Raw genomic sequence first — 12,808 nt, forward strand, 5'->3', positions numbered from 1 at the left:
AGTGTGTGATGTTTGTTTTGTCTTTTAGTGCTGGTACCTGTAAAATAACTATTAATTCCCCCAAGATTAAAAACACAAGAAATACAAGTCAAGAGCCTTTAAATACAAACATTTATATTCCAACTTTCTCAATGAAAAACAGATACAAATATTTCTATGTACAGTTGCAGTAGAAAAAGGACACTAACAGTCGTCTTGTCTGTATGACAGACACTATATGGACCGATGTTACACCCGCACATGGAATAACATTTTTTGTAGTTAACGCAACATTTTCTTATCTTAAACACGTCTGTTTGTCTCGTTTTTAAGCAAAAATGTTCTCAAAACGATACAAGTTAAAAACAGCGCACAGTGTGATAATTATTATTGGTCTTTAAAGCAACAAATGTTTTGTGTCACAACCCTACAGTAGCTCTGGAGTGCCGAAAACAGCTCACACCTTTCTAAGATTTCAAGTAAAAGTCAGTTTCATCATAATAGAACTATTGTTGGTATTTCTGTTATATCGTCTCTTAGTGCATCTGTGAGTTATCTGTAATACTTGAAAATGTTCACTGAGTCTACAAAACGTTAGGACCTTCTTCCATGTTTAATGTTGTCTTCTTTAGTTACATTATCTTGTAGATCTCCATCACTGCCTCGTGTTGGTTTGGTACAAGAGGATGTAGGAACAACATGTAAACCAGCTATTAAAGTTGCACAAATCACTGAAATATGTTTCTGCTCAGTGGACAAAAGTGTGTCGGCTAATTATGAAAAAATAAATCCTGTCACACACTCTTGAGGTCTATTGGTTGGACTAGTGAGGCTAAATCTGATAAAATGTGTTTGCATTTCAACACTACAGTATATACTCTGTAAAGGCAGGGTGATAATATTCAGTAGACTCAGTGTGTGGCTCAAAATACTGAATGCTGAGTGTTTAGTTTTAAAATAGGTCCAGACTGGTGGTGTTTAACACTGACAGAGCCAGAGCTGGTCCAGAGTGTGTTTTAAATATGTCTCATGTTTGTTATTGTACATCTGAACTGTCCTGATGTGGTAAACCTCAAACATCTGGCACTCCACGTAGGTAAAAAATAAACTCTTTAGTTGCATCTGCTATCTGATCCAGTTCTAATCATTTTAAACAGCCGATGACCCCCCCCCCACCCCTCCTCCATCATGGGCGTTTCCACGGTGATGACATTATGCAGTGTATGTCACCTTCAGGTCTGGTGAGCGATCTGAGTGATTTTCTGCAGCATTTCCTCCGACTCCAGCTGCTCGAGAGTCAACAGAGACAGACCCAACTGGTCCTCCTGGAGAGAGAGAGAGAGAGAGATTGTGAGGAACGGGTAAAAAATAAAGATAAAGTTGGAAGAAAGGTGAATAATAATGATCACAGAGAGCCTCGTCAACTGTTTGCAGTGTCTTGCTATATGACAGTTGTTCCTGCACACCTCTGGTTAATCGTCCTTTTCACGATGTAGATCTGTGTCACTGGTAAGATTAAATACAAGAAAGCTGCTAGATGCTAAAAGATGCTAAGAAAACAGGAAGTGTAGTGAAAGCAGAGCCTGGTGTGTGGGTGTGTGTGTGTGTGTGTGTGTGAGAGCTCACTGGGTGAGTCAAAGTGGATGTAAAATAAATAAAAACTAACTAACTTTCAATCTAAAAGTTTCCCGCTCTTCCTACATTTCTATGTAGAAAGGAACAATGTGAAGCACAGATTTATACTTGCGTGCTGCTCGGCAGGTTTGAGTCGTACCTGTCTGAACGGCTGAGCCATCTGACGCAGGAAGTGCTTGGAGAGCTGGACCGCCTCGTCCACGGTGAGGTTCAGACTGCCGTCGTTGATGTGCTCCTGGATCCAGCGAGGAAGCTTCCCACGCTTGTCTGCTCGGGCGTAACGCTGCGGAGGAAGAAGAGGGGAGGAATCACACAGAGACAGAGCTACTTTAATGCCAACATCAGAAGACTGGTTGTACTGGGATGCTACCAGCAGTGAATGTGAGTAACTGTGAAGCAGGGCGATGCTGAGAAACTGGGTCATGTGTGGGAAATACTGTATATTAAATAAAATTGGTAGTGGCGCAACAAAAAGTGAGATCAGAAGACAAACGTAGGCCGATTAGCAAACACACACACACACACACCTTGTCAGCAAATATCATGAGTCCGTAGTCCGTCTTGCCTCTGATGGCTCTGCCCACACACTGGGCCGCGTGACGCATAGCATCAAATGTGAGGAAGTCATTCTCTCTGATCTGGAACTGATCCCGAAGGTATTCCAGACGAGCCTGAAACGTGTGTCAGTGAGGAAAAAAAATATTGCTGAGCTAAAAATGTAAGAATGACAATAAAACTGTCCAATCAGACTGAGAGAAAAGTTTTTGTTTGGGGTATGTTTAAAGACACACATCTTCAACAAAAACTTATTTTTATATGAATAAATCATGAGTAAAATACAACCAACATTACAGTTTACCATATCAGATATGTAGTTGCATGTATGTATGTAGCACTGATTTATTCATTTATTTAACTGAATGATATAAAACGAGATGTTGACATGAAGACGTAGTGATGGTTCTGACCTTCAGGATGCGGCTCTGTGTGTAAACATACGGGACTCCAAACATGATGACTGCCCGGCCGAAGTGATGCACTGAACAGAAAACACAACAAGATTCATAATTATGTTGAAAAACTTAACATACCCACATGTTTGCTGCATCATTACATTGTATGTCACCATAAAGAAATCTGTTGAATTGCTTTCATTCTTTATTTTATATGACTATAAAATATAATATGTTTTGACTGGATCTCCATCAGTCTTTCCAGTAACCTGCAGAAATCTGATCATTTACCGAAATCTATTCCTTCAGACACCTTCCCTCTGGCCACAGACAGCAGGATCGCTCCTCTGCCGTTCTCACATGCCTGAAGACAAGACACAGACAAGAAAGGTCAGAGGTCAAAAGTCTGAGACCCACCAGGAGAACAGGAAGATAAAACATGCTAATGCTTAATGGAATAAGTGATAAGCCCTGAGTCATCTGTTTTAAACAACATGGTCTTCGAATACAACCTTTTTTTGTACAGATATTTGTGACTTGTTTCGTTATAATAACTATGAAGTAAGATAACAGGCGTCTCTCTGACCTCCTGGTATTTCTCCAGGGCCATGCTGGTTTCTGCAGCGTCCGGAGTCTCAATGAAGATCAGCTTGTTTCTCTGAATATTCTCCAGGATTCCCTGCAAACACACATGAACAGAAACACACACCATCAGAAAACGGTGCTTCTTTTCCATATATGAAGATATTAAACATTAATAATAAATGAATAAAACAATCCTGCTCTTTAAGAGCAAAACACCTACTTACATCTAATGGCTGATGCTACTATTATTTTGTTTCAATGATTCAAATATTGACAGTTTTATTATTATCAGTGTCACCATTTTACTGTAATTATTAAGACTAACAAGAAGTGAGCAGGAAGACATCACAGTCTCTCAGGTGTGTGTGTGTGTGCGTGTGTGTGCTGCGTCTGTATATACACACACTGACCTGTTCATACCAAGACGCAACTATGTTCTCCATGTAGACGTAGCTGGTGAAAAATGCCACAATGCCATCAGGAACAATGGCGGACATCTCCAGAAGTAGGTTGCCATAGTTACGAATCACAGCTGGAAAAGAAAAAAAAAAGAAGTCATCCTGTTATCAAAAGAAAAAGAAATGAAAGTTTGGTCTGTTTTGAGATTTTATGGGCTGAAAAAGACACAGATGTATACATATAGATGTATATTTATGTCACAGCTGCAATTTTAAACACTAACCAAAGTCCTCTCTGGTCTCAAACTTTGAGCTGAGCGCCACCTGGTCGTTTCCTCTGCCGACAATCTACAAAAACAAACAGAGGAGGAGAAAAAGACATAAACAGGCAATCAGGGAGGAAAAAAAAGGAGTTTGATAGGCTCCAATAATTCTGTAAAACAAGTGTGGACATAATGTGATTAAAGGTTTGTGGTGTTTCAAAAAGTCCTCGTCTAGTTCAAGAATTCTTCTTACAATCCACCAAAGTGAACAAGTGTGTCTGAGTGTGTTTACACACCAGAGGACAGAGGCAGGTCCGGGCCAGCGTCATGGTGAAGGACGCCATGGTAACGGGGCGGAAGTCGAGGATTCGGGGATAGATGTCCAGCGGAGAGAGAGTCTGAGGAGGACAAACAGAAGGACAAGAGAGAATCTAAATTAGAGCAGACATTCGTTTATCAGTGTCGTTTGTTTGAGGAAACACAGACTTCATACATTAAATGCATTAAATAAATGTTAACAAATGAACAAAGAGGAGGCACACAGTAAAACACATGAAAGAAGATGCATGATTATATTTCAAGAAGCAAAATGATAGTGAAAGTCTCCAGCTGAAGGAGGCGTTCAGTATAATCGGTGCAAGTAGGTTAACCTGAGAAAACTATTTTTACTCTCAGTCTTCATCATTCTGCACACAGTCTGAGACATGTGGGTTACAAATAGACATCATACTGAGGCAAACATCTCAAGCACTAATAAAACAGTGTAAGTTACAGGACTAAACTGAGCAGAGAGGAAGGGGACAGAGTCGTATCTAACTCACCCCCGAGGTGATGACGACCGACTGAAATCTTTGAAAAACAGGTTTGATGGCTATAGACGGATCCATGCAGCTGAAAGAGGAACAAAGACAAAAAAACGAAGTCACATGTTGACCTGTTTAGTCCTGCATCATCTCACATATCTGATCAATCTACTGGAACCTGTCATCAACCAATTAGAGCCTCGATCCACCTGAAATGCCTAATGACGATCGTCAGCATGTAATGTTTCCTGATTTTAAACACTTCTCAATTTTCTCCCACCTGAAGTGCAGCACAGGGTTGGCAATAGTTGGAGTTCTGTCATCAAACGGCTCGATGATTATAGTAAAACCTTGACAGACGGAGAAGGACACAGAGAGAGAGAAAGAAGTGCTTCATGAGGTTAAAGTTAAAAAAAAATACAGCCGAGAGGTTTTCAAAGCGACACCATTTAAACAAACAAACAAAAAAATGCCTTTGGAATTTGTTTTTTTACAAAATATGTTGAAACAAATGAGCTGCTCTATGAAAAAAAGCCATCATGAGAACGTTTCCATTCTTTTTAGACAACAGAAGCAGTAAAAACAAAAGAAAAAGTCATAAACTGAATATTTGGGAGATATCGAAAGCTAAAATCTTTCAACCACAACAATCAGTATCACAGACTAGAATCTGACTTCTATCCCACACCTTACTGCAACAGTATCTGCCAGAGTAATATATTTATATATTTATATATATATGTTAACAGTGTCTGTACATCTTTAAATACTGCAAGCAGAGTCATTAAGTGTCATCTAGTACCTTGGCTGTAGGTGCTGACCAGAGTAGCAAAGTTAGAGATGAGAGTAACGGCCGAGAAGTCTGCGATGTCAGCGATCTCCAGAGTTCGTAGTAACGACTGCAAACGCTCTGCACAAAACCTGGAGAGACACAAAGGTAAACGAGGAAATGAGCTGAGAGAGAGCGAGCGACTGAGAGCGCGTGAGAGAGGTGAATTATTGAGTAAGAAAGATGATAAAGACGTGAGATGAGAGAACGAATGAGGAACAGACAGAGTGAGCCGGATGCTGCTAAAGAAACGAGCGAGGCCGACACCGACCTGAGAGGTTTGCGGTCGATGCAGACTTTGTCGAAGATGTCTTTGAGGAACTGCGGGGTGCTCTCCTGTATGACGTGTTGGACTCTCAGACGGGCCTTCAGATACTCCAGGAAACGCCTCAAGAAACCAACAAAGTGTTCTGCTGTGCGAATGGTGCCGGGGACCGCCTCTGAGAAAGACAGGAGCAAGACGGAAAAAATAAAGTATTGTGTTTGTCTGAAACATCTATTCTGGAAAAAAAGAAAGAATAAAACTAAAATAATGTCCAGTCCTGTTGATGGTCTTACCTTGAAGAATTTCATCTGGCAACACTGGATTTGCGAGGTAGACGTCTGTTTCCCTGGCAACGTTGGCTTCCTTCAAACCTTCCACCAGTCGCCTGTACTCCTGCTTCAGTTTAGCAGCATCTGTCTCCTTTATCCTGTCAGACAGCAGGTGAGGCAGGACAGAGGTAACAACAGGAAGTTGATCAGATGCGTTCTGAAATACGGGGCCCATCCAAATACCCACATAACATCTGCAGTGTTTGTAGTCAAGTGCTGACATGTGTGACAGATTCTGGTTACTGCCAACAGTGCTAGTTAAGACCACCATTTGTGGAGATTTATCAGAGCTCACTGAAACACACTGGTATAACGAGGACATCTCATGACTTATGGAAATACAGGGTCACAGATCAGAAGGATCAATTAATACAGTATTATAGTTGCAAAAAGATGTCTGTAAAAAAACAAATACACATTCAGGAGCTGAGAGGAGAAATTCAATTAATAAAGCAATTGAATCGAGTTATTTAGAAGCTGTTAAGTTTACTGTAACATAAAAAACGAGTGCTGTGATATTATTTTGAATTTGGGGATGGAACGCAGTCAAAATCATTGACAGTATCTATTTTTACAGATATGTGATATCATTTTATAAGTCTTGTCAAGAAGAACTGATTTTTGATGTTGAGATTGAGTCATAACTGTGTAGAGTTTGGACATAAACTTCAGTGTCTTCGTGTTTATCGATGACTGTCTGTCTTACAAGGCAGATTATAGACGGATGCTGAAAACTGTGGGTTAAGTGTGCTGTGTGTTGGCATTTTTTCAGACGTAGGACACACTTGTCTACTGATGACAGACCCTAATGAGTTTTATGTCCAAACACGCTTGCTGCTGCTGCTGCTGCTGCTCTTACTTCTGTATGGTGTTCTGCAGCGTGTCCACGTTGTTCTGGCAGCGGTCCAGCGTTCGTCTGGTGATGTTCACACTCATGGAGTCGATACACACGTTGTCTGAGGAGAAATGGAAAGATCATATCTCATATCATATTTTTGTGACACCTAGAATTTGATAATAAATGTTTAGGATGACACTCGGTTTATCTTCTCACCTATATTATGAGCCTCATCAAACACCACCACAGAGCTCTTGGCCAGTTCTTTGGACACCAGGTCGGCTATCTTGGGGTCCAGCAGGTAGTGGTAGCTGTACACCACGATGTTAGCATGCAGGATCTGACAGGAAATAAAGAAATAAGAGCACGAAATAAGAGATAACCCCAATCATTGTGGAACAGCTTGAAATATTAATATATTATTCAGTAAAGAGTAAGAGCGGTATTGTCAGGTTGTTTTTCTCTACTAAACTGTGTTTTCTCTGTCTTGCTGTTAATTAATTATAAAAATTTTTCCTAAAATACTAGAAGAACATTTTTCACACCAGGCTACTTGCTTTACGTCTGTAGAAGTCTGTGGAGGAACGTACCGAGTAGCGTGCCAGATAGTAAGGACACCAGCCTTTCCTCCTGCCAAAGTCCTTCAGGTCATCAAGGTTGTAGATGCCTGCGGGAAGAGGAACCTGCCGGCCGACCGCATCAAACTCCTGTAGGCACAAACCAGAGCGATGAGGGAAGTTCAAGCAAACAAGAGTATCAGACAGACAGACAGACAGACAGATAATAATACATAGCAAGATTAATAAAGTTACAAACGGCTGGATTAAAGAGACAATTTGCAAAGAATCCTGAACATATAACTAGAAACGTATGAGCCACGTTAGTGAAAGTGTAACAGATTACGCCTGGCAGGATGGTTTTAGAGTGAACAGACTTTTTAATGTTATTTTTCTCAGTCAGTCGGAGCTTTATTAAGAGTCAGAAGTGTCACAGCTCCATCTTCAAACATACTCTATCACCGATGTTTTCATGACCTCAGTACGGCACAAGCTGCTGCACCTGGAATAGCAACATGAGTTCATTCAGAGGACAACCAGAAACCAGATACCAGCTCTCGTCTGAGTACTTTTCATTGGTTGTTTTAGTTTAGTTAGAGGTCCTCACGGGAGGGTAACACTGCGTCACACAACGGATGGATATCAGTTTCATTATTTCCATGATCCTACAGACTGCTGCAGTGAGCTATCTCTGGTAAATGTTGGTCATACACACAAATTTTATGCAAACATAAGAAAGATTCCAGTAAGTCACAGATGAGGTCATGCCAAAGTTCAAAAAGTTAAAGGAAGTTGAGTAGCGGGTAATTAAGTTTTTATCAGTCCAGTAGAGCTGCCCTTCATCAGATACTGACTCGCTGCTACCTGACTCACAGGTCAGTCTGTAAACGCTTCACTCATAGAGACTGAGGATAATCTCCCACGTTTATTATTAAAACTGGGTGGAAACAAGAGAGTTTAAAAAAAAAAACCTGAATCCTTCATACTGGGGCACTTAGTACATTTAGAAATCCCCAGACTCCAGCAGACGGAGATCTATGATTGTCTGGTATCGAGAGACTAAACACAACTTCACAAACTATATCCTCAAAAATAAAACAGTTAAAAGGTTTAAAACACTGCTTGCTTATCATTATAAGCATAATAAAGCTAAAATGTGTTATAAGGCTGTATCGAATTTTATTAAATTGTTCAGATGTTTACGGTTCTGAATCAACCACCTCTACATCTTCAGGTACAAAGAAACGTGCTTAAAACAAAATGTGCTATCATTATTTTTACAGTCATCATGTGTGATAGTGAAATTTCAATTTGAGCAGTCATAATGAAATAACTCCACCCTCAAACATTTATTTATTAGTAAAAGACTGTATACACAAACATGGATCTAATCTTTGATTTTTATCAGCGTTAACTTAAAGCTAATTTTTTATCTGCACGTGCCAAATAAAACACGCACACAGTGACAGAACAGGACGACATACTAATCATAACAACTGTGATCTGGTGATGTTATTCATAATATTTTTTGCACAGACTTTCCTTCAACCTGCCTCTTGTGCTTCCACTTAAGTTAATAAATGAAATAAATGAATTCAGGCGACTTCTTACCTCATAGAAGCGACACATAGGCAGGTTGGGGTTGCTGTGTCGTTGTGCGCGAATGTACGACGCCGTCAGACTGTGACACTTTCCGTCAACCTCCTTACCGAAGCGCAGAGAGCTCACCTGGATATGAACAGAGGATACGTGTTACAGCCGAGAGAGACAAGCAGTTCTTTAATCTTTTAGACATATAAGCAAACACTGAATAGAGCACAGTGCCGGTTGCTGTTGGCAACCCTAAAGACAGTTTATTATAGTTTGGTGGGTTTTTTGTTGGGTTTTTTATGTGAAGTTGAACATTTTTTCCTGTGTTTATTTGTGTGTTGTTGTTTTTTTAAAGGATTTTTTAATAAAAAGTTGTTACATAAGCAAACAAAAATGAACAGGAAACCTGATTCTGTATCTAAAAGAAAGTGTGGCAGCTATTAGCTTGTTTGTGCTTTGACTGTACTGCATGTCAGGTCTTGATTTGTCCTGGATAAAGTAACGTCCACGCTGCACTCTTTTCCTCTCTTGCAGTGAGTCAGCATCAACTACCCAATGCAAAAATGATTGTACATTCTTCTACTTCAGGAGTTAAAACAATTCAAATTCTGATTCACCAACAGAAAACTAAAAATTATTATTTCTTTAAATTCAGACGTTTGCTTTTGAAACACATGTGCGTCTAATACGACACACACAGCAGACAGCAGGTGCTCTTACCTCAGGGTGGACGCAGAGGTTTTTCCTGGAGGAAAGGGCCAGAGCCAGGAAGTTGTTGCTCTCTCCGGTTTCCTTGGAATAAAACTCCATCAGCTTCCTGAGCTCCTCCACGACCTAATCAGACAGAAGATGAGATGTACGATATTAACTCTGATCACTTCTACAGCAGCTTCTTCTTACTGTTATGAATGTTCTTCTTACGTGTAGCTTGACAGGATGAGTTGTTGATAGTGGGATTAAACCTATATGGACAATGAATTACACTTTATGTTGAGTATAGTTTTATTTTATACTGACTCACCTTCTCAATCTCTGGAACTGTTCTGGAGCAGTATATTAGCTTGGTCACATCCAAAGGAAAGGCCTGAGAGAGAGAGAGAACCTCACTTATTTAAGGTGTTCATGTGGCATTTTCTGGTGGGAAGCCACAGTAGACCATAGCTGAAAACACACAGAAAGTCTGAACACACAGCTTAACTCACCCTTTGGTAGGCGATGATGAGAGACAGCAGGGAGATGGTCTTCCCTGTCCCTGAAGGCATCTCCAGGACTCCATGACCCTGAAAACACACACACACACTCAAAGTTAATACTATGACTGTTCTCCAAATGATGCAGTAGGGAACAAAAAGCAAGGACTTGAGTTTCATCAGTCACTAAGAGACAAATAAGGAAGAAGGAAGGATTACAGCGAGGAAAACCTCTGTCATTGCTCATATGGACCCCTGACTGTTGTTTTAAGAAACACTTGAAACACTGTGAACCTGTCCTTTAATCTACTTCATTTTTAACCTGTAGAATAAACTGATAAACGCATAAACACCACCCACCTTCGCATCCAGCGTCCTCTTCAGCTCCAGCATGTAGGAGTACTGCTCAGGATAGATGTAGTCATATGGAAAATACACCAACAAACCGTCGATGTTGAGCCTTGAATAAAATAATATGTGTAAATGACAACAAACTGGATTTCCTGAATTAAACATGTGTATGAAGTTAAGCTAATGTGGACGCTAGCTTTATGATTCAAAGTTATTTACACGAACACACAGATTCTGACTTATGAAAGATAACCTGAATGCTATTAGCTTAAATATGTCAGCTAGGTGTCGTTCAAACATAAGTTTTTTGCTCTTCTTTCTCAACAGAAACACTCACTTCATTTTTGCAAAATTTGTAGCAGCCTCTCCTCTTCTTTATCAGTCACTTTCGGTGCTTTGAAACAGTTACTGAAGACTGTTTTATGAAAAAACACCAGACACACTGAAGTGGTGCGATGCTGCAAACATGCTACTGCTATTTTTCTTCTTCTACGGTTTATTTGCCAGTTGGAACGTTCCTCGGTGTGTCAGGTTACCGCCCTCCACCGGCAGAAGAGTGAATTACATGAGTCTCCATTCACACAGATAGTAATCATTGGATCATTTGAACATTTATTGAAATGAAAGCATGTGAGAAGTTTAGAGGGAAAAATCACTATTTGGTGGAGCTGTTAACAATTCATAGACATCTGAAATGTGACCCCGACTACACACTGATTTTTGTAAGACGTCAAAAGCCAAAAAGGTTGGAAACCTCATCTTTAACAATGTAGTATTTTAAAAGCTTGTTATATCATCCATTGTGTCAAATTTTCATCTGAAAAGTAACTAAAGCTGTCAAATAAATGTAGTGGAGTAGAAAGAACAATATTTCCCTCTGAAATGTAGTGGAGTGGAAGTATAAAGTGGCATCAAATAGAAATGCTCAAGTAAAGTACAAGTACCTCAAAATTGTACTTAAGTACAGTACTTGAATAAATGTACTTAGTAAATTTCCACCACTGTGAATTACAACCTCTTTTATTAGTTTGTAGTTCTTATATTGGACAAACCTTATTTTGAAAGTATTCACCGGAAGCGTCTGCTGTCATGGCGGCATTGATGCTATTTTTTTCCCCCCCAATTTATTAGTTTACAGTTCCCCATTTTAACCACTACAGGACGCTAAAACCCCATAACTCTAGATATCAGTTTCACTGTGTAGTAAGTGTTTACCGCCCTCCGGTGGTCACTGTGTGCAACTGCAACATGTTACTTTAGTAAAGTCAGCGTCATTGCAGACATGATAGTACACTACAGCATCCGGTAATTATTTTCAATGTGAAGTCATAAAACTAAAGCTGAAACAAACGAGCTTTCTCTGTGAGAGATGAGGTAACTCCATTTACCACTTACCTCATTATTCAGTGAGAATAATACAGATATTCATTCAGATTGTCTGTATTAATGAACACTTTGTTATCAAACAACATGAAGTCCTGCAGCACAATATATAGAAGACAGTGATGTAAATATAAGTTTTATTCTTTGTATAAATATTGTGTTTACTGACACAACTTACTGATAAACATTGTTTTTATTTTAAATGATCAGTTAAGGAGTATTATGTCTGTGTTTGCTCTCTGTACTGTGTGTGTGTGTGTGTGTGTCTAAGAGAGAGAGTTTGGGTTTGACTTAAGTCACTTTCAGGGACACACACCAGACTTAAGACCAGTTAATTGGGGACAGCTTGCGCAATTGGGGACCAAAGCCATGGTTAGGTAATTAGTAGTTATGGTTAGGGTTTGGGTAAGTCTCCATGAAATTAATGTTAATCTATGTAAATACAATAAAAGTGACTCAAGTAAACCTGTGTGTGTGTGTGCACCCATGTTTTTGTTACCTCATTGGGGCCTTTTCTGGTATAAACACCGACCTTGTCAGGACCAGTAGTCCTCATGGGGACCAAAGCCCAGTCCTAATGAGGCAAAACATCATTTCTGAGGTCTTGGTTAAGGTCAGGGGTTAGGTGTGAATTAGGTAACGTCCTAACAAGGATAGCTGTGCAAACATTTTTAACATCTCAACATGCAGCTCATATGTTTTTGTGTGTTTGCGAAGAACTGACCTCGAATCCAGAGTTGTTGTTTTTTAATAGGAACATTTTATTCATACATTTACAGAGATATGCATAAATGACTTTTTGAATAATAGGCTACTGTGATAATGCAGACAGTGAATGTTAGGGAGGCCGACAGTGAGCC

The 12,808-nt window shown here is 39.8% G+C and overlaps 1 protein-coding gene across 1 annotated transcript; it reads right to left on the bottom strand.

Moving 5' to 3' along the window:
• Nucleotides 1–93: 93 nt before the first annotated feature.
• Nucleotides 94–11,062, bottom strand: ercc2 (excision repair cross-complementation group 2). The gene is made up of 23 exons (XM_067595433.1): nt 10,903–11,062; nt 10,575–10,674; nt 10,227–10,304; nt 10,046–10,108; nt 9,745–9,858; nt 9,046–9,162; nt 7,468–7,584; nt 7,094–7,217; nt 6,899–6,995; nt 6,004–6,137; nt 5,717–5,885; nt 5,419–5,537; nt 4,897–4,966; nt 4,635–4,704; nt 4,110–4,211; nt 3,835–3,898; nt 3,563–3,684; nt 3,154–3,246; nt 2,859–2,931; nt 2,583–2,653; nt 2,142–2,285; nt 1,754–1,897; nt 94–1,304 (listed from the first exon to the last, which is right to left on the bottom strand). Exons 1-23 carry the CDS (start codon nt 10,905–10,907, stop codon nt 1,212–1,214), a joined length of 2,283 nt encoding a protein of 760 aa, XP_067451534.1. The 5' UTR covers nt 10,908–11,062; the 3' UTR covers nt 94–1,211.
• Nucleotides 11,063–12,808: the final 1,746 nt, after the last annotated feature.

The sequence above is a fragment of the Thunnus thynnus genome, chromosome 7 (assembly GCF_963924715.1).
Source record: "Thunnus thynnus chromosome 7, fThuThy2.1, whole genome shotgun sequence".
NCBI classification, from domain to species: Eukaryota; Metazoa; Chordata; class Actinopteri; order Scombriformes; family Scombridae; genus Thunnus; species Thunnus thynnus.